Source organism: Phocoena phocoena, chromosome 6, assembly GCF_963924675.1.
Source record: "Phocoena phocoena chromosome 6, mPhoPho1.1, whole genome shotgun sequence".
NCBI classification, from domain to species: Eukaryota; Metazoa; Chordata; class Mammalia; order Artiodactyla; family Phocoenidae; genus Phocoena; species Phocoena phocoena.
The window spans coordinates 98050281-98077972 of record NC_089224.1 but is presented as its reverse complement, the minus strand read 5'-3'; the positions used below and the strand labels follow the sequence as shown (position 1 = coordinate 98077972).

The window sequence follows — 27692 nt, the reverse complement described above, 5'->3', positions numbered from 1 at the left end:
TGTTTTCTTTCTGTCTTCAGCCCCCTTCTGAGAACGAAATGGTCTGGAGGGAACACAGATACCCAGATGGAAGCTTTTGCCTTCCCAGGCCATTATTAGCAGGTGGAACTTTCCACCCTGAGGGCAGCCTCACGCACAGTTTCACACCACAGGGCGTCTTCCCTCCCCTGTCTCGCATGTTCCCTTCGTCCTTTCTCAGCCCCCAACTTTCCACAACAGTGCTCTGAGCCCCTAGTATATGCCAGGGCCTGTGTCTGGTGCTGAGGACGCCATGGTGAATGAGACATGCTCTCTGCTCTCAAACAGCTCACAGTCAAATGGGAAAGATTTTCAGCAGGTGAACAGATGATTACAGCCCTTTGGATACATGCTGTGACAAGGAAGCATAAGGCCCGCGCGCGCGCGCGCGCGCGTGTGTGTGTGTGTGTGTGTGTGTGTGTGTGTGTGTGTGGTGTAGGGCCAGGGGTGGAGGAGGCAAGGTGGGGAGGTGGGCCCCTAACCACCTGGGATGAGCTGGGAATTTCCCTGGAGAAGATTCTAAGCCGAGCCCTGGGGGGTGAGGGCATTTGCCATCTAGGGAGGTGGAGAGGGATTGCACAGGCAAGATGCAGGCTGGATGTGTGGGGCAGCCTGGCAGGTGCTGAGTCCTCCCAGAGCAGTTGGGAGCAATAGTGCCTGAATCCCCTCCGGCATTCCTGAGGGTTGCCATTGGCTTCTTTGTTAGAGCTTTGTAAGTCTTTGCGCCTCTGCCATTGGCTCTGTCCACAGCAGAGAACTCTCACAAATAGGAGAGGCTGAATCTCCAAATGCCTAAAATTAAATGAAAACAAGGGACCGGTATGGGAGGTACCAGAGGAACCGTTGGAAAAACATCTGGACCTTTCAGGTATGAAATGATACGAGATCATGTGATTTATCAGCCCATAGTAGGAACTCAACATGAAATCAGTCATTCTTACCCACTCCTTATCAGAGGTTACCTTTCAACAAATAACAGCATACAAATCAAGCTGTGTGTGAGTCATCCGTCCCATTTGCCAGATGTGACTTAGGATTTTCTGAGCCTCAGTCCTTATCTTTAAAATGGGCCTCATCATGCTTGCCTCACAGTACTGTTATGAGAATTAAAAGAATCGATGGTTGTAAAGTGATTATCGCTGCACCTGACATATAAGAAGTGCTCAGGAAATGCTAGCTAGTATTATTATCATTTATTACTGTGAGACACAATCAAGTTAGTGGGGATGCTTATTACTAAACAAAAAGCAGAATGACGTATCTCTTTCCAGCCCTGACTACAGCAGCCTAAGATATAAGCCCTCTTCCTGCCAGACCTTCTAACACCATGGCTGTTTGTCTCTTGTTGGTCTGCCAGCTTGTGAATTTTAGTCCTGCCTGAGCCTGGAGGTGGGAATAGAAGGCAGAGTTATCAGAAAGCACAGCCTGGAGCCCAGCGGTGGAGCACAGGGGAGCGTGTTTGCACAGCCAAACACCAAGCTTATAGTGGTCAAGAATGTGTAGGGGTGTGTTGGGGGGAGGGCGGGGGCCGGGTGACAGAGGAGTGGGCAGCAATGACTGACTTGTTTCCTGTTTCTACTATGAAACAATCAATCACACGATCTCACACTGTGTTTGTAAAATCCCTGTGAGGTCCAGGTTATTATCCTTATCTTCTAAATGAGAAAACTCATGTGCTCAAGGTCATGTGGCTTGGTAATAGACAGAGCCAGGAGTCTATCCCAGGACTGTCTGACTCCAAATTCCACATACCCTACTGCCCCCCTGTAATAACAAAAGCCAGTGGTACTGAGAACCACTAAATGGCAGGAGATTCGCTGGCACTTCACATACATGATCTCATTTAATCCTCCAAACAGTCCTCTAAAGCTAGTATCTTTATGCCTGGGAAACTGAGACTCAGAGTGGGTAAGATACATAATCCAAAGGTACATAGGTGGTGAAAGGTACTCTCTCTTGCCGTCTCTTTCTTCCATCCTTTCTCCAGCCCTCTCACCATTTACTTTTTACTATTATTTAACCACAATGGCCACTCCAACAAGTGTGTTCTCCCTGAGAGGCCTTTCTCTTCCTCCGAAGCAATTAGAAGTACTTGGTCACGAAGAGTGAGAAAAGAGGCAGATAGACCAACGTGATTCCAGCCTGCATGATGTCGGCCTGCTGGCTCCAGATTCTTGTTTCCTAGCAACAACTTGGCTCTGGGTCAGGGTGAAGGCTTTGAGGCAGGCCTTAGAGGCGGACTTGACCAGTGATCCATTGGGTTGGAGCTGGCCTTGGCTGTCTTCATCCGACACACCAGCTCTGTGCCCCAGGGGTGCCTCCTTAGGGTCCTTGGGATCTGCACTTCTGTCTCCTCCCATTCCACAGGTGTTCAGGGAGATGGAAGACTCCTTTTGGAGCTCTTGGCTCAAGAAGTCCCTAAGGTCTGGGGCACCAGAATCACTGACATTTACAACTGAAAAAATCCTTAATTTAGTAACTCTATTAATATAGATAATGAAATGGAGTCCCAGGGAGAATAAGCAACTTGCTCAAAGGAATTATACATTAGTGACAGGATTAGGACTCCAACCAGTTCCTTCTTCTCTCTTCCCCATCAAAGAAAGTGTGTTGAGAGGCAGTTCAAGGGACCATGTGTTCAAAGGTACATCTTTTTTGTTTGTTAACAGCTTTATTGAGATATCATTTACATACCACACAATCGAAGGTGTCTTTCGGAGCCTTCTTTGGAAGCACTGGTGACTTTGCACCAAGACGAAGTTTGGGTTGAATTTCCAGAAAGGAACCCAACTTTTAATTATTTTATAGCTGAGAAGATTCTCTAAAGAAAGTGAAATCTGAGGGAACCACTCCTCCCAGTTTTCAACCACATCCCATTTTTCTATGGCAACTAACAGTGATTCAGCGAGGCAGCTGGTGGGAGGAGCAGGTGGCATAATCAGCTAAATATGACCCAGAGTGTTCATGTGTGTCAACATAGGAGCTAAGCTGACCCCCTGCCCTGGTTTTATCCAGCAACTGTTGTAGCGCCTGCTTTGTTTCAGGTACCGCGCTACATGCTGCCGATGCAGCGGCAAATTAAAAGTCGCTCTGCCTTCACAGAGCTCAGTCTAGCCTTAGAGAGGGGTAGGCAACAAGGAAATCATAATGCAATGAGTCAGTGCTACAAGGCAGAAATACAAAAGGTGGTGTGGACACCTGACTCAAACCGTGTAGTGGACACCTCAGAAGACCCGGAAGAGGTAAGATTTAGGAGACACTGGTGGGTAGGGAGAGGGAAAGTGTTTTAGGTAGCATAAAAGCAAGGACTAAAACGGCCTAGAGAGGGATGGAAGCAGTGGTGAGATAAATCTAGAAAGATAAATAGGTGGGAATAAAATCCCACTGGATACGTAGACCGTGTTAAGGAATTTTTCCTTTTACCAGGAGCATTTTAAAGTCATTTAAATGTTTCATGTAACATTATTAGCGCTTACGTTTTAAATCTGACTCTGGCGGGTGTGGGATTGGGCTTGATTTGGGATGGGAGGAAGTGTAGTAGGTAGGATGCTAGATTAGATTCAAGATCAGTTAGGAAGTTGTAACAGTGTTTCAAGAGCTTAAATTTAAGGTTAGTAGGAGCTTAAATTTTCATAGTTATGAGAATGAAGAAAAGAATAAAGGGATGTGAAACATATTAAGCTGCTAGTAGGATGAGAACTTTATGATTGTATAGTGGGAGGTGGGAGGTGAGAGGTGAGGGAAGTGATGAGAAATGGTGCTAAAGTTTCGGGCCTACATGCCCGAGTCGATGGTTGTGTTCCTTAAACGGAACAGTAGCAGAACAGCAGGTATTGGAAAGCTGAGTTGTCTTAAATACGCTGAGTGTAAGTTTTCTAAGGGATATCTTCATTGAACACACCAGCCCGCGGTTGGCGTGCCAACTGGCAGTATAAAGTGGGCAACTGCATATATACCAGTCAAAAGGAAGAGCTGGAAAATGCAGGTTTGAGACTTAGTTTCATAGGTCATTGAATTCATAGGAAGAAAACATCTCCCAGCATAAAAGTAAAGTTCCCCTTTTGTAACTTGTTTCCTTAGGGAGCTGCTTTTCCCCCTACCACACCCAGTATTGTTTCTGATGTTTTATTTAGAGAGGCTTTATCTCATTCAGAGAGAGGCTGTCCAGGCTGCCCATTTTAGGCCACCTTTTACTTGTGTAAGATGTATGGGACATATTTCACCCTATTTGACAGTGTCTAGGTCCATCCACATCTCTACAAATGACCCAACTTCATTCCTTTTCATGGCTGAGTAATATTCCGTTGTATATATGTACAACATCTACTTTATCCATTCCTCTGTTGATGGACACTTAGGTTGTTTCCATGTCCTGGCTATTGTCAATAGTGCTGCAGTGAACATTTGGGTGCATGCATCTTTCTGAATTATGGTTTTCTCTGGGTATATGCCCAGTAGTGGGATTGCTGAGAACCTACTGTATAGCACAGGGAACTCTACTCAGTGCTCTGCAGTGACCTAAATGGGAAGGAAATCCAAAAAAGAGGGGATGTATGTATATGTAGAGCTGATTCACTTTGCTGTATAGTAGAAACTAACACAACATTATAAAGCAACTACTCTCCAATAAAAATTTTAAAAAGTCTACGGGACATTAAGAATAGTCCTGGTACATATTAAGTAGGCTGGAGTTAATATCCCCATTTCATCGAGGAGAAAAACAGGCATATGTGGCAATGGTCACCAGAGCAGAAGAGAAGAATACATACTTTCAGATTTTTTTCCTTTATCATTTGCACCTTTCATTTAGCTAACAATTAATTAACCTTTTTGGAGGATCCAGGGTATATGTACCATTTGTATGTGCATTGTACATTTCTTCCAGGGTATTAATCAATGAAAGTTTTATTCTCCTAGATCCAGCCCCAGAGTCATGGATCAGGTGAGGTAACACACATGCCTGCTCCCTCTTTAGAGTGTAATATTTTTAATTTAACTTTATTTTTAACATTTTTACAGAGTCATTAAATTTGTCAAACAAGTTTCAGATTCCTGGGGCTGAGAGATTTAGAGAGTTATTATTTTTAAGTGTAAATATTAAATGTCATTTCACAAAAGCACATGGTTTTATTCATGTGGTTGCTCAGAAATTAAAATTATACAGTTTTTTTTGTTTATCATATTATGACGTTGTTTTTAATATTCAACTCTAAACGTTTGTTGTCACTCTGAAGTAGGGGGATGGACTCCCAGCCATTATTTGGTTCAGATGATGAAACAGATGATGCTACACACACACATCAAGATGTTTTTAAAAGATTTGTCACCCATGTAATGGAGCTTTCTGGGGAGAGCAAAGATGGCTCTCAAGCAGGTCCAAAAATGGCTTGAGAGAGCAAGGAAAAGAGACTGGCTTGGCTTTTATATAATGGCAAGTGGGGTGGAGTGAGGCTTGCATGGTTTGAACTTCCCTCTGGCACCAGAGGTGGGAGCACTTAGGCTTGCCCAGGTGAGGGGGCCAGTGGGGAAGGGGGAGTAGCGGGGCTTGAAAGCTGGCAGAGATCAAGCATCAAATATGGAGTCAGAATTTTTTTAACATACAAATTTTTTTTTTAACATAGGGCAATGGCCCGTCCCTTTTTGTGAGTTATTTTGTGAATGTTTGTATGTCCTCAAAGAGCGTGTCAAATTAACGTCTTTGGAAGAGGGTGTGATCAGTGTGATGGCATTACCGTGCTCCTGGAAAAAGTTGGTTGCATTAAGATCTTGTCTGTAAAGATTGTGTGTGAAGGCATGGCTGTTGAGGTACCTCATGGGTAGCCAGGTAAGGGGGGGATTGTGTCCCTTTGAAGTTGAAGGCAAACTATGTGTGAGAGGCTGTTGAAATAGGCACTGAACATGACATATTAGCCAAGTGTATGAGTGCAAAGTATTAACCAGTTATTGATTGGATGGAATTTATTATTTCAATAATTGGTATAGAAGCATTAATGGGTGGGGCCTCAGCATTAAGGTTGCAGTAATCCATTGTGAGGTTTCATTCAGGTTTAAGAACAGGGTAAACTAGGCTGTTAAATAATGAAGCAGTGGGGATAATCACTCTTTTTCTAAATAGGTCTTGTATATGGATTTTAAACCTCAAAGGTTCTGTTTAAAATGGGCCATATGAACTATTTTAACTAATGGGGGAGGGCAGGGTCCATGTCGTCCCATTTTGGTAAGCCAATTGTAAGTACCAAAACTTAATTCAATTTTAATTTATTACTCATTGGGTCAGAGCAGCCATACTCAGTATGGAATATTTCAAGGTAATGAGTGTTATGGCTATGGGGAATTTAGGCAAGGCATTAGTTCTGATGATTAAGGTGAGGTATACCTATTTGTCTTCCTTACATATCCTGAAATGTCCTTAGTAACTCCCTTAAGATTATAGGGCGTACCTTGTTTAAATTTAGGGGAATTCCCACACGTAAATCTAATTTGAGCCCCAGTATTGATTAAAGCCATGGGAATTTGGTAATTAGTGCATTTCAGCAGATGTTAAAAGCTAGTTCAGAGTTTAGGTTGTCCAGGTGCAAAAACCAATTAGCAATCTTCGAACTTTTTTGTTTTTTGTATAAATTCTTTCAGTAAATTTTGGAATTCTAATTGGGTCAAATTGTGACCTCTATTTGAGTTTTTTGTTTGTTTCCTCCTCCTGTATTCACTGTTTGTTTGTTTTTCTTTTGGTGGTTACTGTATATAGTTTTGTGGTGAGGGGCCGGGGGGAGTCCTCACTACCCTACTCATAAGTTTCTTCCTCCAGAGTTGCACATCTGTGTCATCAGGATTAGGGTCTCCCTCATGGCAATAACCTTCATAGGGTTTAAGGATCCTGGGCTTAAACTGAATTTGAATTAACCCCTCAGCTATGCGACAAGGGAACCATGGATGCTCTTCTCTATAACCCTGAAGGTCAGGATCTTTTGTTTTGGCCAACAGTGACATAGCAGCAGCAAAGACATTTTGTAGAGTCCTAATGAGCCATCTGCTTTTAGAGTGTAGACCACAACGGTCCACATGGTGACTGCTCTTCCTGCACATGAACCACCACCAGTAGACCCATAGATTGCATAAGGTAGCAGTATTTCCCTGAGCACTTTATAGAATGGGGGCAATGCCTGGTTGAGACAACCAACCAGTAGTCATAGGGCAAGAGTCATTCCCCTGAAGTCACAGCTTGTGCTGGAATCTAGACACATGATTCCATCTGAGACACAGATAGATCTGGACCAAGACACATGACCCAGGGCCACTTTGCTCTTGCCCCTTAACGCCAATTATCGTATCTTCCAACTCAGTTCAGTTAAACTTATAAGAGAGGCATGGTAGGGCTCAGCAAATACAGCACAGGCTGCACATCTTAAAGCGCAAGGCTGCCAGCGGGCAGTGCCTCAAAAAAGCTAGCCAGTTAGCAAAACCAAAGCAAGAGAATAGAGAGCCCCTGGGATGGTGGTCGTTGCCTAACACTGCTTGTTGTGCCAGTTGTGTGGTTATCCCACAGAGAAGAGGGGGACCCACCCAAAACTTGGTTCAGATGTTGAGATTGATGATGCTATGTATCCACCAAGTGGGTATGAAAAGATTTCTAACTCACATGATGAGGGTTTCTGGCGAGAGCAATGTGGGCTACCAAGCAGGTCCAGAAATAGCTTGAGAGCAGGAAAAGGAGGCCACATTGGTTTTTATGGTGGCTTGAAGCTGGGGCTGGGGTGAGGATTCCCATGCAGGGGCTAGGACTTGTGTGGTTGGGACTTCCCACTGGCACTAAAGGTGGAAGTACTTGAACTTTCTTAGCAGCATGTCCAGATACAGGGCAGAAGATAAAGAGAGAATGGTGGGTTTTGAAAGCTGTCAACATCAAACATCAAAAAGGCAGTAAGACTCTAGCACAAAGTTATGTCGCTGCGATTGCAGAACTCATTTGGCTTAGGCTTTTGAGGGGGAGCAACTGGATATTATTTCAGGATTTCATTTTATTATTTTTTTTCTGAGACAATGTCATCAGGCATTCCCAGTAAGGAGGTATGTTAGAATATTGGGGGGGGGGCGGGGGAGGGGAGGTGTACTTTCAAACTACACCATCTTCCTCCACCTTGGTCTCCCTCAGGTCTCCTACCAGTTCCATAAGAATGAAGTCTCCGTGAGCCATGATTACTGATAGGAGTAAATGATACGGCTTAGGACAGGAAAAAGAGAACCACTTGCATTGTTATTTGAAGGGTCATGGAGAAGTGGACCACTTTTGACCTTTGAATTGCTTTAATGCCCACTCACTCTTGTAGTTTGAACTTCCTGCTGGTACCAGCTTCTCACTCTTCCCTGGTATGTTGTACCTGTGTTCATGACACTCCCTCTACTTGCAAGGCCCTTCAGGAACCAGATCCTCTCAACTAGAAGCAGTCTCTTCTTAAACACTTGGCACTCTATTTCCATCTTGCACCGTTTATCTTATTCTTTTGTATATTTGTATTATTTCTTACATTCCTTATCTCTCCAGCCAGACTACAAGCTACCTGACTGCAGGGTTCATGATCGAGTCCTCTTTGCATTCATTACTCATATAATTACGGCTATTAATAAAAAACAGTAGATGTCATATATGTCTGATGAGTAAGTGAATGAATAAATGAAAGAATGAATCTAAATCTTAATATTCTGTGAAAATATACAGTGGCATTTTAGTTATAGCTAGGTAAACTGAGTAAATCACCAAAAGAAAATCATGGTTTTATTTTTATAGGGAAGATATGCATTTGACTCGCAGTCACACAAACTCCTTGTGTTTACACTCAGGATTTCAGTGAGTTACTAAATAATTTTCCTTTGAGGGAAATAAATGTTTTCCTCACCAGTTTCATATAATCCTTCTATCACAAAAAATATGGGTAATCTTATCATACATTTACTGTATTGATACTGAGGACTACTGAAAGTTTATGAAATGTCTGAAAGTCTGCTAAGTGTTTTACATCCATCGTTTCTTCAGAACAATGCAGTAAACAGTATCATTTTATTATTTGAGGAGACTGAGGCTGAGAGGCTAAATGACTCAGTGGTCATAGAACTACTAAGTGGAGGAACCAAGACTGAACTTGCCACCAACCCATCCCCCCGCCCCCCCCCCCCCCGGCCGTCCCATGCTTACAAAGCCCAGTTTTAACTACAGTATGTTATATTACCTCCACCTGACAATGAGATTTATGGCTTATTTTAAATTTTGTAATTATTTGGGTTAATGAATGTTGACCTGGAGGGAAAAATCCCTTTATGCTGGCCATCTATAGGAATAGCTAAACATGCATGTTTCTGCCAAAAGTCAGGATGCCATCCTAATTACTTTAATCAGATAATTAGCCTTTAGGTTTTATGTGCAGCTTTTCTAGTGGGATACATTGCTGTGAAAGTTTTGCCTCTGCCCCTCCGGCAATCCCACTCTTCTTCCTATAGGCTTTTTAATTAAGAAGCTGAGCAGTGTGGTTGAATCACCAATGCAGGTCTGAAACCTCCCCGAGTGTTAACATGAAAAATTTGCATCAGTTCACCAAGAGGGAAAGGAGGTCTTTGCCCCCTACAGTGGAAATCACATTTTCTGGGCATGTCACATTTTCTGAATTAGGTCATTTTATATATACTATCCCGTTAGTATATTTTAATTCTCACAACAGCCCTTCAAAACATAAACTGTCATTTCCTTTTACAAGATGAGGAAACAGTAGCTCAGCAGAGTGGCAGTAGTTCGCAAGTGGCCCAAGGTCACAATAGTTGGGGTAGAGCAAGCAGTTGGACCAAGGTGGGGCTGATTACAAAGTACAGGTTCTTTCTACTACTCTAATGTAAACACGATAAAATTACAGCAAAATTATGTAAAAACATTGGGGGAAAACTCAACCACAATTCTATTTGGTAAAATAATTAAAATCATAGAGCTAGAAAGGATTTTAGTGATGATCTAACCCAACTTTCTTATTTTATAGACAGGGAAACCGATGCAGAGGTATGGTGATCATCTGAGGCCACATAGCTAGTAGAGTTAGAGCTGTGATTCAGATCCAGACCAAGCCCAGTGGCTTTCCCACTAGAATGCATTGCCAGTCCCAGAGCTGCCTAACTTCAGACTTAGTCAGAGTACCATGAATGTTAGTGATATTGACAAGATACAGCCAACGTTCTGGAGTGTAAGCATTTTGCTAAACACCCTCCTACCTTACCACTGCCAGCTTGTAAAATTCATCCAGGCATCTGCTGTTGCTTACCTGTAATTTGTTTTGTGATCCCTTGAGGAGCTGCACGTCCTGAGTGCAAATCAGCAGCCTAATCGGGTATAAGGTAGAGTCCTGAGTTTCATACTAGACTTTGCCTTCCATTTCCCTCCTATAGAGCTGGTAACACTCCACTTTTAAGAAGCCATTAATTAGTACTAGACTAAAAGTACAACTACTTTAAGCATTACTTGTCTTACCCCCAGGAACACAGACTCAAGCCAAGTTTATCCTGCTGATTGGAATAATGGAGTGGCCGTCTGTGGACTTATCTCAGGCTGGAGTGCACATTGGGATTGACCCTCACAGTCATCCACATAGTGCCTATTCCTGGCTTTTGAGAAAGCCCAGGGCAATGGAATACAATTCCAAATACTTTAGAAAGACTGTGAAAATAACTTACGAGAAAGTAGACACATTAATATTACTTATCATTTTTAAAAATTTTCTGAACACCTGGCATAGTACTGGGCTCACAGTAGGTACTCAATATTGAATGAATCATTGCTCCAAAACCTTAAATTCTATATAATTACTCAGAAATGATAAAGGAAAGCAGGGAGTTAATGAACCTATAAGTCATTTGTCTGCCTTTATCTTTTAGCCAATGTGAGGGTGTTACTGGAGGGCCTACCATCACCAGGTCATATAAATAACAGCCAATTAAATAACTGAGGACATACTGTATATTAGGCACCATGCTATGTGCTCTTAGCTAGAGATTAAAGCTAACCCTCAATAAAGCTCAAATATATGGGCAAATAATTGCAACACAGTAAGTTATATAATAATAGAAACATGAAATAGGTAGAGTGATAGTAAAAAGGAACAGGTGACCAGATTTATTTGAAGACTTATGGCTAGTGGGAGGAAATGCCTGAGAAAGGTTTTGATTGGCAAGTAGGAACCTGTAACAACAGGAAAGATGGAAGGTATTATTCAGAGTGGTTGGACAACCTAACCCCACTCTTTTGAACAACTCAATAGAAGATAATAGCCTTCACTGATGGAGTGTGCCAAGAACTGTAGCGAGTATTTTAACATCTATTATCTCACATCTTACACCCGTCATGGAGACAGGGATCACTTTCATCATTTTCCAGAAGAGGAAGGGGTAAGTGACTTTCCCATGGCCATATGGCTAATAAGATGGAACTGGAAGATAAGCGATGTTGTAGTTTAGTGGTTTTCAGAAAGTGTTCCGTAGATTCATGAGTTTTGCAATTGGACACAGGTTAGGTGAGGGGATAAGCCTGTTCTCCAGGCCCACGAGCCTGCTTCAACCAGTGCTGCTGCACTCTGGTTTATTACATAATTGACTTGCATTTAAGACTTTATCTGAATGAAGGTATTACTGCTTAAAAAGAGAAAACAACAACAAAAAACTGCTATAATTGAGCATATCAGTTTCTTGAGGCTATATTCTGCAATTCAACTTGGTAGATAACTGGAAAATTGACTGTACTCAGCACAGCCTAAAATACTCACATCAAAGGAACAAAAACATTCAGACCGCATTTATTTCCATTCTGAGCCAGCAGATACCTGCTGCATTTGAAGGCCAAGGCATGAGTGTGGTTCAGAGATGGGTTAGACCTAAATGCTGAATGCCAACAGTGACAGCACTTCCTTGCAAAGGCATAGGCAGCTGGAGGTTTTCTGGCATTGTTTATGTCAAGCCAGCCCACAATGTCATATCCGTATCTCTGCTGCAAACCTTGTGCCAAAGGCCTCGGCCACCATTATTGCCTCAGCAAGTCCCCCACTGACAGCAAAGATAGATCTCCTGCTTCCAGGTGCTACCACAGATAAAGTGGCTCTAACAACTAGTGGAGTCATTTGGGATGCACTTTTAACTGGATCAATTTCCTCTCAATTATGCAATCTTTAGAAATCGGATGCAATTTCATAATCAGAACATGGGGCTTTCTCCAGATGAAAAGCACGAGACAGACCAGTTCAACATCATTTTAATTAGCTCCTTTCCTATCCTTTGGCAGCTACCACAAGAGAGGCCAAAAAAGCAACACCACCACCAAAAAAAACAATTTTGAGTAGCTCGGCTTAGCAGATTTTGTGTCTGTGAAAGCAAGGTAATAGTTTTTTGGCTTGCCATCAGCCCTGCACCCAGGGTACAAGATATGTTGCTTGGTAAACACCAAAGCCTGAGGAACCTTGTCACAAAGTCCCTCACCCACTTCTGGGCTTCCTAAAAGCACACGTTTCTTCCTTTGTTGAACTGTAATTATAAGGATAAAGCAGATGGTGGAGGCTGAGTTTAGAACAGGGTGTTGGTGACTATAGACCTTGGGGGCTGATTCTGTACACGTGTATGTGGAAGTAAGTTTTGGATTATCTTTACATAATAGTGCTTTTTGCTGAATCTTGACCTAGGTAGATTCGTACTACTCTCAAAGAATGCAGTGTCAGACATGGAAGCAAAGCAGCAAGGTACAACTTATCCCTCCCCTCACCTCCCAAATTCCACATTTAATTAAAAGACATGAATACCAGAGATGAAAAGACAATTATCAATTAGTTAATGCTTGATAGAGAGATGGAAATAAATCCCCAAACCAAATACTGTGCACTGACTTGAGGAAAACACAGAATAAGGACCAAACAGTTTTGCTCTAGCAATGAAAACGAGATGTGTCCACCTCCCCACTTTGTTGGCCCTGGCCCGTGTTGTACAATTCCACAGACAGCTCCTAGCACAGGTCAGTGGAGAGAGGTAATAGGAAAAATGATGTGCTCTAGAGACTATTCAAGAATGTTTGCTGACTATATTAGCATTTATTTTTGTTTATTTGCAACTTCCTATGCTTTGGCATAATTCCAATCCACATGCTCCTTTAAGAGGCAAGCGATTTCCAGGCTAAAGCCTTCGACACCAACGAGGGTCAATCCATTCTCTGTCACACCTGCAATTACAGACCAATCCAAGATGGCACAAAACCCCCAGAGCCAAGAGGTACTGCTTCCCAAAGGGACTGTATAGCTCCCATGGTGGCACTAAATGAATGGTCTTTCACACTGGTAAAGGTGGTCAGACCTGAGACGTCATGCCACAGGAATATGATGTCTGAAGTGTCACTGAAAGGGAGAGTAGATCCCACTAAATACATGCACACTAAATGCAGGAGAGCTGAAGAGGAAGTGTCACAGATGGAGCATGTTGTAATAGGAAGGAAATAATGGACCAGAGTTATCAAAGCCAGAAGAGAGGAAAATCAACAAGGGTTCAATACACGGGAAAATTTCAAATACAGGGGAAAGAGGCTCTCCGCTGAAGCCTTAGAAGTGCCTAAGTTCTAATGAAACATCAGCTAACCTCATATCATGTGTCCTATTTGGGGTAATGCATCTGTTAAAACTCTAAACCTAGGCGAGGAGATAATGCAAATGAAAAACACTAGAAGACAGAGCTTCTAAACTTCTAGGACTAGCCAGCCGAAATCAGGACACAGGCCAAGTCTACACTATAGTACCACCAACAACCAAGGAACAGGGAAGGGAAGCTGCTTGGGGAGCAGAAGAAACTGCTATTTCCCAGCCCCTAAGGGGTAGAATATCTTCTCAGATGGTAGCTGTAAACCTTGATGCAATGATCCCAACAGTCCAAGACCAGCAGCTGCCCCTTAGGTGTGAGGGCGATGCCCACTGGACAGGTGAGCCCCTCTCGAATAAGGACGCTATAGCCCCCACCCTTAGGAAAGTGGAGAATTTCTTTGCGACTACTGTCAGCCACGATGAGATCACCACGGGCATCCACACACATGCCAGCAATGCAGCGGAAATCCTCGTTCTCCGAGAAGAAGTGGCTAATCTGGCGGCCCAGCTGCCCGTCGGGGCCCACAGAGCCAATGGAGAAGCCGCCCTCCAGGTGGTGCTCATTCTGCCGACTCTCCAGATTGAGGCCCAAGCCCTGGGTGAAGTAGACAGTGCCTTCAGCGTCACAGGTGACAAACTTGGGCCGCACAGCACTGCAGAGGCAGCTGTACTTCACCACCCCTGCTCCTCGGTCAACAGTGAAGCACCAGAGCTTTCCACCTTCCACATCAGTTACCACAAACTGGCCAGATGGAAGGGCTGTGATGCCCCAGGGTTTGCTCAGCTGGCTCCTGTGACAGGCCACGCAGTGGCCATCCGAGGTGTATACCTTGAGGGAGTTGTCATAGCTGTCAGTCACACCAATCAGCCCATGGCAGTTCATGGCAACTGAGAGAGGAGTGAGATTGGGCAAGTCAGCCCCAAGGAAGCTCAGAACAAAGCTATCGATGCCACTGGGGCTGCGGCGGATCTCCTTCAAAAAGCCTTTGCGGGTAAAGACTTGTATACGGTAGTTGCCACGGTCAGCAACCAGCACTTCGCCTTGACTGGTCACGTAGAGACTGACTGGGAGGTTGAACATGCCTGGAGTGCTGCCTTTGGCCCCCATCTTCTTGAGAAAGAGGCACTGCTGGATGCTGGCGGCTGTGTCAGAGCCCCGCTGCTTAGCAGGCGAGGCCCTAGGGCTAGCGGCCACTTCCTCAGGGCTCATGTCCATCTCTCTAAATGGAACGGAGGAAGAGGCAGCAGAGGCCGCAGCCTCCATGGCCCAGGAGTCTTCCATGTTGACTGTCCGGGGCTTCCTAGCCGCCTGCCCGATTTGGAGGGGGCCAACGTGGCCAACCTTGAGGAGCTCCACGTCCTGCAGGGTGAGCTCCCGGGGCAGGCTGGCAGTGAGCGCCGGCTCCTCCTCGTCGGCTGTCTCTTCCAGTAGTGCTACGTCTGCCTGCTTGATCTTGGCCAAGAAGTAGTCACAGCGAGACACGGCCTGCACCTCGGCGACGTTGAGCAGGTAACTCTGCTCCTCTACCACCTGGCTGTTAGACTTCTCAACCTCGGCCAACGAGCCCGTGAAGAACTTCCGGGAGCGAGCCAGCTCCTCCTGGACCCTGCGCTCTTCGTGCCCGTACTCCTGGAGGACTGCTTTATACCTCGCCTGAAGGTCCTTGGAGACTCCTTCCAAGGCTACCTTCCGGCGCTGCAGCTCCCCCATAAGCTCCCGCAGACGGGCCAACTTCTCTCCAAAGTCCCGACGCCGCTCCTCAGCTGCTTCTTTGACAGGGAGTGTACAGTGGCCAGGAGGCTGGTGGTCCGCCTCCCGGCAGGGCTCACACAGCACCACGCTGCAGCTTCGGCAGAACTGCCGGGGCAGCCGCCGCCCGCACGACCGGCACATGAGCAGCCCCACGGCCTCACTGAGCCCAGCCGTGTCAATGATCTTCAGCACCGTCAGGTTGTCCGTCAGCTGGGTCAGGCTGGTTATGCGGGTAATCTTGCTGCAAAAGGGACAGCGGACACCATTGATGCTACTGGCCAGTAGCTTCTCCAGGCACTGGCGGCAGATGGTATGGCCACAGTGCAGGAGCTTGGGCCGCAGCTGCTCCTCTGTGAAGGACTCCATGCAGATGGGGCATTCCAGCACTTCCCGCAGGGCATCCAGGTTCAGGTGAGAAGCTGCTGCCGCAGCCATTGCTCTTGCCTTGAAGGGGCCTGCTAGCACAGCCCGGGACCGAACAGCTTGGTGTTCATGCTCCAGAGGGTTGGATCCTGCTAAAGAGAAAAGGAAGCCATTATTCCACTGCCTCTACGAGGTAAATCACTCAGGAAACATTTAGAGAATGGCTGCCATCACTCAGTTCAGTCACTGACTGGTTTGGAAAGGTAAACTGGGGAATGATTATAAGAAGCCTTCAGAGCCAAAATGAGACCTCGGAACTTTCATTCTGATGAACACAGAGAAACAATGCATGTTTTGGAGCCGGGAACTAATATGATCAAAGCTTGAATGCAGTGGGGGAAAAGGCAGAGAAACTAGTTTGGAAGATACTGCAAAACTGCCTGGCAAAAGTTACAGGGAGCCTGAACTAGGGAGCAGGTGGTGGAAATGGAAAGAAGATGCATTTGAGCAATATTCCATAAGTACGATCACTAAGATTTGTTAGCTGAGTGGATTGGGGTGGGGAAGTGGTAGAGCTAAGACAGCCAAAGACTCAAGCCCGGATGATTTGAGAAATGGTAGTCCCTTATCAGGGACTTAGTTTTGGCCTGAAATACCCCCTCCTACAAGCAGTACATGCCATGAATTCTCCCACCCTCCTCGATCCGCATATGCTCATGAAGTAGAACCATAGAGATCTCAGTGCTGTCTCTGCAGCCTTATGTCAATGTCAATTTATACCCAAAATAAGAATGAATAGATCTAGCAAGGTGAGGCCCAAGGATAAATTCAGCCCTTCTTAAATGCAAATCCTACAGCTGCACCTGTGCAGTCTTGTGATCTGCAGATGGTCAACCATCGAGAAGAAGGAGGAGGAAGACCAGTTAGCTTGGTTTTCAGGGCAATGCAGCAAGCTGAGAAAAGCTTTGCAAATGTCATTAATTCTTTCTCCACCCATAGAGAAGAAGGGGAGTCAGCGCAGAGATACGTGTTACAAATTTCCCCATATTTAGCTTTGTTATCACAGTCTGACAGATATTCAGGAGCAGACATGCACAATCTGTCTAAAGTCAATCCAACCTCCCTGAAATCCCACTTTCCTTCTACTGGAAAGGAAAGAGTATACATCTAGTGCTTACTATGTGCTAGATAGCATGCTAGATGCTCCATATACTTAATCTCTCTCATTTAATACTCATAATAATCCTATGATGTAAGTACTATTTTCATTACCCTATTTTACAGATGAGGAAGCTAAGGCTCAGAAAAACTGGCTCAAGGTCACATGGTGCAGACATGGTAGAACCATGCAGTACAGATATCTTTAACTTTATTTAACCCAACATTACTTCAGGCTTTTTTCTTTCCCGTCATACAACACTTACCGTACTCTGAGAAATGCTGCCTAACAGCATAGAATTGTCTCCACAATTAAGAAAGAATCATGAGATTTAGCTGCTCTAGAGTGGGTTAGATTGCTTTATTAGCTGAGTGACCCACTCCCACACACCAGCCTGGCAACCTCTTACGATTCAAATCCATGCCTCAACAAAATAACACATTACCCCATACCATGAACCTAAAAGGTCTCATGGGACTATCCCATGTGACTAAGCTGTGAACGCTGAATGCTTAAATGTCATGGGTCTGGCTGCAATCTTATAGAAACCTCAGCTCAGAACCCATGCAGACCTCCTCAATTCCAAACCAATAGCTTCAGTTCTCTCTTCCATCATCTGGGACAACAGACTGAGGGCAACATTTGGTATCTGGATCCAGAGCATGTAACTTTGCAGTGCACAGGGACATCTGTTCTTCTCAGAACTGGCACTGCAGATTAGCTAATTAAACAAGTCTGCCAACTTGTAAAAATACCAGCAAATTCTTTCTCCAGTTTTCTGGAATATCATACCACCTCCTTCCATTTAAAAGCTTCCTGCCTCCCTGTTTAAGCCGTCCACTTTAAAAAATGAATTTACTATGCCCGCGTCCACTCCCCAAAATATCTCATCTGTATGCAGCTTCACTAGGCTCTCTGAGGCAAAAGAGAATGTCAAGGATCCCTTTCCTAAAGCTGCCATGCTTTGCCAGGAAACATGAGGTCCCATCACTAAAGCGTCAGGTGTGGAGATAGCTGCGTATCAGTCTAGGCTCCCGCTGAAAGTGGTGTTCCCAGGTTGTAGAAATGGGAGATATGGTTCAGGCCTTTTCTAGGTCTGAGGCTATGTGACCGGCAGAGACAGCCCCTCTCTTCCAGAAGGATACAGCTGGTCATTATTGTTAGCACCGAGAAGCATTCAGGTGGAAGGTCAATTTGAATTCAGTTTCCCTTGAGAAGACGTATGTGTGAAAGGAATTGTCTTATCATCCCAAGTCTTTAAGTTAGCTGCCCATTTTCTGCCATTTATAAAATCTAACACCAATCAGAATGAACCCCCAACATGTTATTTACAATTTTGGCTGCCTTCCTGATACTTTGAACATATTTCCTGTTGTGCACTTTGTACTGTCAGCTCTTGACCCCCCACCTCAGCTTACTGCCCCCCCCACCAATTTCTTTGATCTCATGATTAGTACTGCACACCCCATACTGATACTAGCCCAGCTCTGGTTCAGCTTCGCATGAGAACCTACCCCTTAAGCTGTGTTTGCACCAGCTGCCCTAAGACTCAGGAAAACTCTATAGTCATACCCTAGCCTGATCTAGCTGCTTCTGGCACCACCAGGCTTTCCCCAGTCTATGACATAAATAACAAGGGTAGCAGAACAAAAACAAAAACCTGTGAACCTTGAAGTCAGACAGAACTGGGATCAAATCAGCATGTCATTTACAAGTTGTGGGACAGGAAGCAAGTTATTTAATCTCACTAAACCTGTTTTCTTACTTTATAGAAGATAACTAACTTTATAGTTACTGTGATGATAATTTCTTACTTTATAAAACGGTTAGTGTGATAATAATCCATATAAAGTGCTTAGTCTGGAAACTGGTAGGTATGCAATGAAAAACTGCTATTTATCATAACTTTAGTAACAATCAGGAACAGTATTAACATTATAACAACTAGTACTAGTATTAACAAAGCATTTAGTTTACAAACTGCATTTGAAAGGATGAAGAATCTTTCCTCTATGGCATATAAAGGCACATAAAGATTCATAACCTGTCAGCTTTGAAGGAATTTGATTGAGGACACTAGATATCCATGTTAGAAACTGGCAAATGAATTCACAACTTCTCTTGTTCAGAAAATACCAAGAGGGGCATAAAAGGAATTATGCAATAAAATATAGATTTTAGTAATAGCAGGAGTAGCAGCCGTGGTGGCGCTGGCGACCACCCAGCCAGTGAGAAGGAATGAACAGGCACTTTTCAAAAGGCAGACAGCACCCAAGCTATCAGATAGTACACTTCAAAAATTAAAATTCTGAACCTTCCCTGGAGATCGTTTTATCTATTCTCAAAATCAAAGGATTAGAGATGACCTAAGGTTTCAAATTACCATCCAGTGGTGGAATCCCCACCATGGGATAGTTCTCTAGATGTCTCTATTCCCTAAACCTGTTCACCCCTTGGGGGGCTTAAGCTATGAGCAAAACTGCAGGACTTTAAGAAATTAAACAACAAATCTTTACTGAGCACCTACTGTGAGTCCAGCCCCATGAAAACACTGGAGATATAATTTTGAGCAAAAACAGACAGGAACAGAGTTCACATAAAAACTAGAAAACATGTGAAACAGCACCTACATTTCCTTTCACAAGACATAAAGGTCCATCCTACTTCTTATACAGTCCCCTGGTTTGACTGGGTTTTTCGCAAGGCTTATCACATTTCCTTTCATGACAGCTTTCTAAACTTTGTTTATTCCTCCAGCATTTGAATGGAATGCGAAGCAAGTGCATAACCATCTCCCTGCCACCAATGCTCACTCTCCAGGAGTGGCTAGCAGGGCTAATTTTAAGAAAGTCAGTGAGGTCCTCATCTGACACTCACCCAGTTCTGTGTGTGGGAGAGGATTCTTAATGTTACATTACTCAGGGCATTTAAGGTACCCGCCAACAGCTAAGATAAACTCCGCAAGTAGGGGATCATTGGGAAACGCAGGCATGACCCCAAAGCTGTACCACTGTGGGACACACAAAACAACCCAGAAGGGCATGTTTGCAGCGAAAAAAAATCTTTAGCTACAACTCTAAATCAATAAGTTTGCTGGAAAAAAAAAAAACAAATAACACTTGTCTGTCCTCTGTCTTCCTCCAAAACTGCAGGACCTAGAAAGGATCCCCTGAATCTTCCACAAACATGTGCAATGCTGCCAATGAGACTCAAAGAATATAGGACAAGGGGAATATCAGCAGTCTTCTCGGGGGACTTCCAACTGATCTCGACCCACCCTACTCTCAGTTCGTTTCTCTGCATACAGCATATGCACATTTAACCATGAGCTTTTGATTAAAGGATCAAGAAGCAGATCCTGGGAAAGGTACAAGAGGGGATGGGAATTTGGGGGAGACCAGTGGGGGCTGCTTAGGTTCAAGGAAATTTGGCAAAGCAATACTCAGTCCCCTTCCAGCCTCACCATCCTCTCATAATTGCTACCTCTCATAAAACTGCCATTTACTGAATGTCAGGCACTTTTTACACATTACCTCTTATTCTCATAATAACTACGTGAAGTATGTTTTATTCCTCTTTATAAATAAGGAAACTAGGCTCAAAGAAAAGCAACCTGTCCAAGGTTTCAAAGCTGCTAAGTAGTAGAAGTGAGATTCAAATCCAGGTGTGTCAACTCCCAGCCATAAAACCACAGCCACGCAAAAGATGTATTATAGTTTCCTAGTTGATTAGGCTACCATTAGCTCTAGGCACTCTGCCTGAGAGGCTGGTAAAGGTACCTAGGAATGGATTTTTAATCTGATTGTTCCACTAGAAGAACCTAATGGAGGTAGTGTCAAAGAGGCAGCACATCCGTGTGCAGGGACGATGAACCACTTCAAGGGCCTTGTAAAGTTTTGACCACCAAGCACTCTCCAGACATGAGTGTATGGGCTCTTAAGTATTGAAAAAGCCTTTCTACTAAAACTAGTATAATGTAACTTATGAGTCAGACAGATCTGGGCTCACATCCCTGCTTTGCAACTTGCTATGGAGACTTGGGTAAATCATTTAACCTATTAGTTTTTTCATCTGTAAAATGTAGAATAGCACCTAGATTATTAGCAGGATCACTGGCAGGATTAACTGAGATAATGCACACAATAAGCACTCAATAAATGGTAGCTATTCGTGTTTTCAATAGATTGAAGCTGATAAGGGCAAGTACTTGTCCAAGATCTCCTAGTAAATTAGCAGCAGAGGAAAGGTTTTGAACTTTAAGCCTCTGATTCCCAGGCTGACTCCATTTCCATTACATATCTTCCTTAGGGCTGTGTGTGGATTTTCCAGCTAGGTCTCCGGCCTTCTGATGCAGTCCTACTATGTTTCTGAGCTGGTTTCAGCAATGCTATAGCTAGTCCTGGAGTTGACAGAGCAAATGCTGTCATTCTGTTCCAAGGGAAAGAAGCCCACAGGAGATCATTCAGAACAGGAGTTACTTTCCAGAGTATGGATGCCTTCAGCCTCGGTCCCTGCTGTGAAGTGTTTTTTCAAGCCAATGGCCTCCATACTTCACCCTCTAGTCTCCTGCACCTTATCCTGTCTGCTAACCTCAAGATCCTTTCCTTATCTACCCACTGGTCCTGGTCTAAGAGCAAATCAAGAACAAAGTCCAGGGCTACTCCCTACCTAATCAGATGGATTTATTCCCTTTACAGTTCAATTTGATACTCAGCGATACTCACTGGGTCATCCTTTCATTAGAGGGGAATGAGCTGAGATAGACAGTAAGACCAGGCAGGCCCCAGCAAAGAAGCAGCAAGGGAAGAGAGAATAATACAGGATTACAGAGATCTGAATATGAAGCTACCTTTGCCATCTCTAGCTGTGGAACCTTAGACAAGTCACTGCCTAAGCCTTAGTCTCCTTATGTGTAAAACTGGATATGGTAGCACCTACTTAGTAGGGCTGTTATGAAAACGAGTAAGAAAGTAGATATGAAAATGAAATATTACTAAACGTTGAGCATTTACTATGCACCAGACACGAAGCACTCTGATTTACTGCACTGAGTCGTCACAATAATCTGTGATGTAGGTCCTGTTATTAACCCCATTTTACAGATGAAGAGCGAGGCACAGGAAGGTTAAGTAACTCATTCAAGACAGAGCCGAGATCGGAATCCAGGATATATCTGACTCGGTGCAGAGTTCAACTTCGGCACTACTGACATGGACCCGATACTTCTTTGTTGTGAGGACCGTTCCGTGTGCTGTAGGGTGTTTCACAGCGTCCCTGGTGTCACCTACGAGAGGCCAGTAGTCCTCCCCCCACCCCAACTATAACAGCCAAAAATGGCTCCAGACATTGCCAGATGTCCCCTGGGGGACAAAACCACTGCCAGTTAGGAACCATTTCTTTAGAACTTGGCCCAGGACTGAATGCTCAATGCATCTGAGATCCCCTTTTCTTGTTTCTCTCCCAGTTCAAACACCTCATGTGGGATTAATCCAATCTACTTATATCACTGATAAGGAAAATAAGACGTGAGATCATGTTCCACTCATCCCCTGGAAGTCTCACACACTGTCACCACAGCTTGAAGGGACCGGCAAAGGGGGGCTGGGACAGATGACCTTGAAGAGTCTCCTGCTTTATGATTCCACTGACCACTCTCTTCCCCCCCCCCCCCCACGAAGCCTACCACTTTCAGCAGGTCTGGGGTTCAGAGTGGAGTCAGTGGGCGTACCACGGCTGCCTCATGGTAAGAGATCTCTGGCTAATAATTGAGGGAGGTTCTGCCCCTCACAGGCAGTCAGGCTCCTTCAGGAGTCCTGAGCTCAAAGACTTACGACTTTCTTGCTGGACCCCTGAACTCCGCTCAACTTCATACGCTCATATACAGTTTCATACATTACTTCTAGGTCTTTGGGTCCCCAGAACTCCCTTTGCTTCCCATGCAGAGACTTCAGGAAAATTCCTTTAGCGGCCCTAGACACCCATCCACGATTCTATTCAGTCTCTTAATTCTACAGTCCAATCAGTACCTCTCCACCCCACCGTTCAACCCTTCCTAAATCCCATTCCCAACTCTTCCACAATACAGAATTCCAGCCTTTTGAGCTCTACCCTGCCAGCCTCACCAGTTGCTCACTCATGTGCCCTGAATCCCTCTGACACAGATCCTTTAATCTCTGTTTCCAAACCTCTGCAGCCTTCAGCCCTGCATCACAGTTTAACACCCCAGTCCCACACCTCAGATGTGTGCCGTCCCTCAAGCAGAGCCTCCACCCCCTGCATGCCAGCAGGAATCCCGCCCCGCCCTCAAGCCCTGCTCCTTCCTCTTTTGCCCACCCGTGTCTTCTGTCGCTTCAAACCTTAGCCAGATCTCTTCTTTCTGCCGACCAGATACTGCTTCCCACTGATTCCCGCACGAACTCAGCCCCTCATTCTTCCCCAGATTCCACTCGGGAAAACGCTTCCTCCTCAGCCATGATGATAGCCCCGGACCCTGCTCCCTCTGACCTCAGATCTCGCCCCCCGCCCCAAAGCCTAGTGCCCCCAGACTCCCTCAAGCCCCCTGAGATTCTGCACCCCAAACGTCACCAAGGCTCCCCCATTCCTTCATATTTCCGAGACTGCACCCCTGGTCCCTCCAGGGCCTTCAGATCCCCTCCCGTCTCCCAGATGCTGCACCCGTCTCTCCTCAGGGCCCCACATTACCTCATACCTCCCGAGATGCTGCACCGCGACTCTTCTCAGAGTCCCTCGCTCCCCTCCCCGGCCGCATTTCCTCCGAGCTCCTCAGCCCCGTCTCGGACCCCCGCCGCTCCCGAGCCTGCCCCCGCGCAGCCCCACCCCCACCCCGATCCCACTCCTCAGATCCGGTCCCCCAGACCCTGCCATTCTGGCGTGGACCGGCCGCTGCACGCCGGCACAGCCCCCCGCGCCGCTCGTCAGCCACCGCCCGCGACTCCGGCCTCGGTCCCGGGTCCCCCACCGTCCACCCCGCCCCCTACCTGACCGCCCGCGGCTCCGACGCGTCCACTGCTGCCAGCCCACCCGCCCGCCGCGCTCTGCGCACGCGCCAACGCGCGCCCCTTGGCGGGCGCCAATTCGCAGAACCGCCTGTCCGTCACTTCGCCCCGCCCCCCCCCACAGGCATGCTGGGGCTTGTAGGCAGCGGCGCCCGAGCTCGCGGCCCAGCGGCAGGGTGGCGGCGAGCCCTCTGGAAAGAACGAGGTGTCTTGGGAACACGTAGTTCAGCTTTCTGTCCCCGTTGTACGGTTAAAGAAACTGAGGCCTAAGTTCACTCAGCAAGTCGGGAGCTAAACCAGAACTCACGTGTCTGACCCCAACCTGTGTCAACCCCTTTGCTAAACCATGGCCTCCGGGAGTGTTCCTCAGCCAAGACTTGGCACCTCTCAGAAAGGCCTCGCTCCACGTCAGCTTTGCCACCTGAGAAATGGGCCAAGGAGACAATACGACATCCACTCTGGGGCAAGCACAGAACCTGGACGTGCTTGGGAAGGTAGCTCTTCGGGCCCCTCAGTTCTCCCTGTGACACACCGCAGCAGACTAGAGATAAGCTTATCTGATGAACAAATTGCCCTCCTGAAGGATTCTTACTCCTGCTCAGCTGGGAGGCCGACAGCGGAGGTAGATGTGAGAGCACGCTCTACATCCTCTGTAGAAGCTACCCAGGAACCCAAAGCCAAGTCTAATTTTGGGGGAGCCAGGAGGGGTAAGAGTCTTCGCAGGTAAGCGATGGTCTAGCCTGTTGGCAGGGGAGGACCCTGGGTCGTTTGGGGCCAACTACAGGCTCCTGCAGGTGACCATATAGTATAGCTTAAGAGTAGGAAGGAGTTTGAAGGAGGATGGGCTTGGATTTGACATCCCGGGTAGATAATGTCAAATGATAAAACAACAAACAAAAACAATAACGAAACTGTCTGGCTGCAGCCAAACACTTCACGTGCACGTAGTTCACTTAGTCTTCATAATCACCCTATGAGATAAGCAGCTGATGGCAAGGTAATTGAATAACAGGGTCCCAAGTTGATAAGTCCCTCTTAACCTCTCAGCCCTTTTTTTTTTGGGGGGGGGGGGGGCGGGGCGCTGCACCATGGGGCATGAGAAATCTTAGTTCACCGACCAGGGATGGAACCTGTGCCCCCTGCAGTGGAAGCACGGAGTCTTAACCAAGGGACCGCCAGGGAAGTCCCTCTTTATTTCTAAATGGAGATGAGGTTTGCTATAGGATTAATTGAGATTATATATAGTGGTTTGCATTTAACTAAGGGTATGCTCACTGCATGCCCAGCAAGTACTTGCAATTTGATGATTTCTCACAAAGCATATACCAGGTTGGACTTTAATTACCCACTTCCCTGCAGTTGTCACCAGTGGGCTGTGAACTCCCTGAAGGACACTGCCTGCTGGTTGTCATATCTGTTAGCACTGTGCACAGCACGCAGAAGTTGCTGAGTGAGCCAGACTCAGAAATGTGACCTTAGGCAAATCACACCCCCTGTGTAACCTAGAGTTAGTCCAGCTGCGGAATGACTCAGTGGCGTCAATCGAATAAGAGCGGACCATTTTTTGAACACCGGCAATATACCAGACACTCCATAGATACTGTCCTATGTCACAATTAATCTTTTCAGCAATGATTCAAGTAGGCATCAGTAGCTTTATCTTACAAAAGAGGCAACCGAGGCTGAGCAAGATTAAATGGCTTGACTACAGACACCTTTTGGGAAGTGGCAGGGCTGGAGTACAAATCCAGGCCAGTTAGGCTCGTGACATGCTCCAAACCACCGTCCAAAGACTACCCACATTTTACGACACCAGCTATCTATCTATTAATATTTTATTAAGTAAGTTTTGTTTTTAAGCCTCAGAAGACAAGAGAGATGATATTTAGGAATTCAAGGAAAATGAGGCAAATGGTGCCTGTCATTATGACCACAGATCATGATCCTGTAAGGCAAGGACCCTCAGATGAGCTGTTCCGAGCAGCATTGCCAGCGAAAAAGAGGGACTGCCGTCTGCCCTAGGTTTCTGCCATGTTGGAGACTTAGTGCAGCCTGTTTCACCAGAATGGCAATGAGCCTCTCTGGACAGAAGCCTGGGGTTCTTCTACCAACCACTGTGTTACAGGTGGGGGAGATGGGAGAGTTACTGTCAAACGGTTTATTCCCAGCCTTGAGACCTCACTTATACCCCCTTCTCAGACAAGGTGGGGAGTTAGCACTCTGTTTGATGAAAACCACAGTTACAAGCCCAAAGTCTCAATTCAAGACTCATCATATTTTTTTACTGACCTTTCCCCTATCATAGGGAAGAGCTAATGGTACCCCTGACAGTCTGGGGACATAGTCCAATCATGCTTTCAAAAAACGACGACAACAACAAACCGTTTCTTTTCTCTTAAAAAAAACTCTGTTTGCCTTAAAAAATGTTTACATTACTTACCAGTTAAATTAATTACCATGCTTCCCACAAAAATCTCAGAGTAGAATAAACACCCTGGGAAAATGTACTTATTTTAATCCTGTGGCTTTGCATACCCTTGACACATTATTAGTTTTCCTCATAGACGGAGACATTTAAAAAATAATCTTTGTGGAGTACTTTATTCTTTATTCAGCATTTTACCGTAACTTTTTTTTTTTTTTTTTCATTTAACATTTAAACCATCTGGATCAGTTTGCTTGGGCTGTAATAACAAAGTGTCACAGACTGGGTGTTTTAAAACAGAGAAATTTATTCCCTCACAGTTCTGGAGGCTAGAAGTCTGAAATCAAGGTGGCAGTGGGGCAAGACTTACTCTGAAGTCTCTAGGGAGGATCCTTCCTTCTTTCAGCTTCTGGTGGCCCCAGGTGTTCCTTGGTTTATGGTAGCATAACTCCAATCTCTGCCTCCATGGTCATTTTCTCCCTGTATGTCTCTGTCTTTCCATGGCATCCACTTATCTTTGTGTGTCTGTATTGACTGAAAAAAGTGCATAACCTAAAAGTTGAGAATTATATTTTATTTGGCGGACAATCTGGGGACTTAAGCCCAGAAGACAGCCTCTCAGATAGCTCTATGGGACTGATCCCAAGAGGTAAGGGAGGAGCCAGGATATGTAGGAGTTTTGCAACCAAAACCAGGTAATCTGAACATCAAAAGATTACTGTTAGTTAAAGAAAACCAGACTTTTCAAGTTAATGAATTGAGTGTTTTTTTTTTTTTATTTATGAGAAGATGCAAGAGTCTGGGCTGATTGAAATCATTCCTTTGATATGCACCTTAACTGTCTGGGGCCAGTATCCTGCTTTTCTCCATCCTGAATCCCCTCAGGGTGCACAGGTTGGGGGTGGCTTCATTGGCTGCTGGCTTGATGGCTGCAACATTCTTTGTCTCCTGATGTGGCAGGCGACATTTTGCGTCCGTACCTGTGTCTTCTTATAAGGACACCGGTCCTATTAGATTATGACCTCTACGTTACCCAATTAAAATTCCAGTATGACTTCATCTTAACTAATTGTGTCTGCAGCGACCCTATTTTTAAATAGAGTCACATACTGACATACTGGGGGTTAGGATTTCAGCACATCTTTTGGGGGACACAGTTCAACTGATAACGTCCCCCTATCAGCTAAGCATTGTTTTCTCCATTTACAAATAAGATCTGTAGTTTAACCTCTCTTTCATTCCCTTTAAAATGGTGGTAACAACAGCTAATTCACAGCATCGTTGGGAGCAGAGTAAGATATGGGTGTTAGGCACTTACATATTA

At 45.3% G+C, this 27692-nt stretch overlaps 2 protein-coding genes across 4 annotated transcripts in view; one reads left to right on the top strand and one right to left on the bottom strand.

Annotated features, from left to right (window-relative positions):
• Window positions 1–27692, top strand: part of ASTN2 (astrotactin 2) — a 914376-nt gene that overhangs the window by 683752 nt on the left and 202932 nt on the right. The gene's annotated exons all lie outside the window — the stretch shown is intronic.
• TRIM32 (tripartite motif containing 32) lies at window positions 12835–23952 on the bottom strand. The gene is made up of 2 exons (XM_065879306.1): window positions 23926–23952; window positions 12835–15920 (listed from the first exon to the last, which is right to left on the bottom strand). The coding sequence occupies exon 2, from the start codon at window positions 15838–15840 to the stop codon at window positions 13879–13881; it is 1962 nt and encodes a 653-aa protein (XP_065735378.1). The 5' UTR covers window positions 15841–15920; window positions 23926–23952; the 3' UTR covers window positions 12835–13878.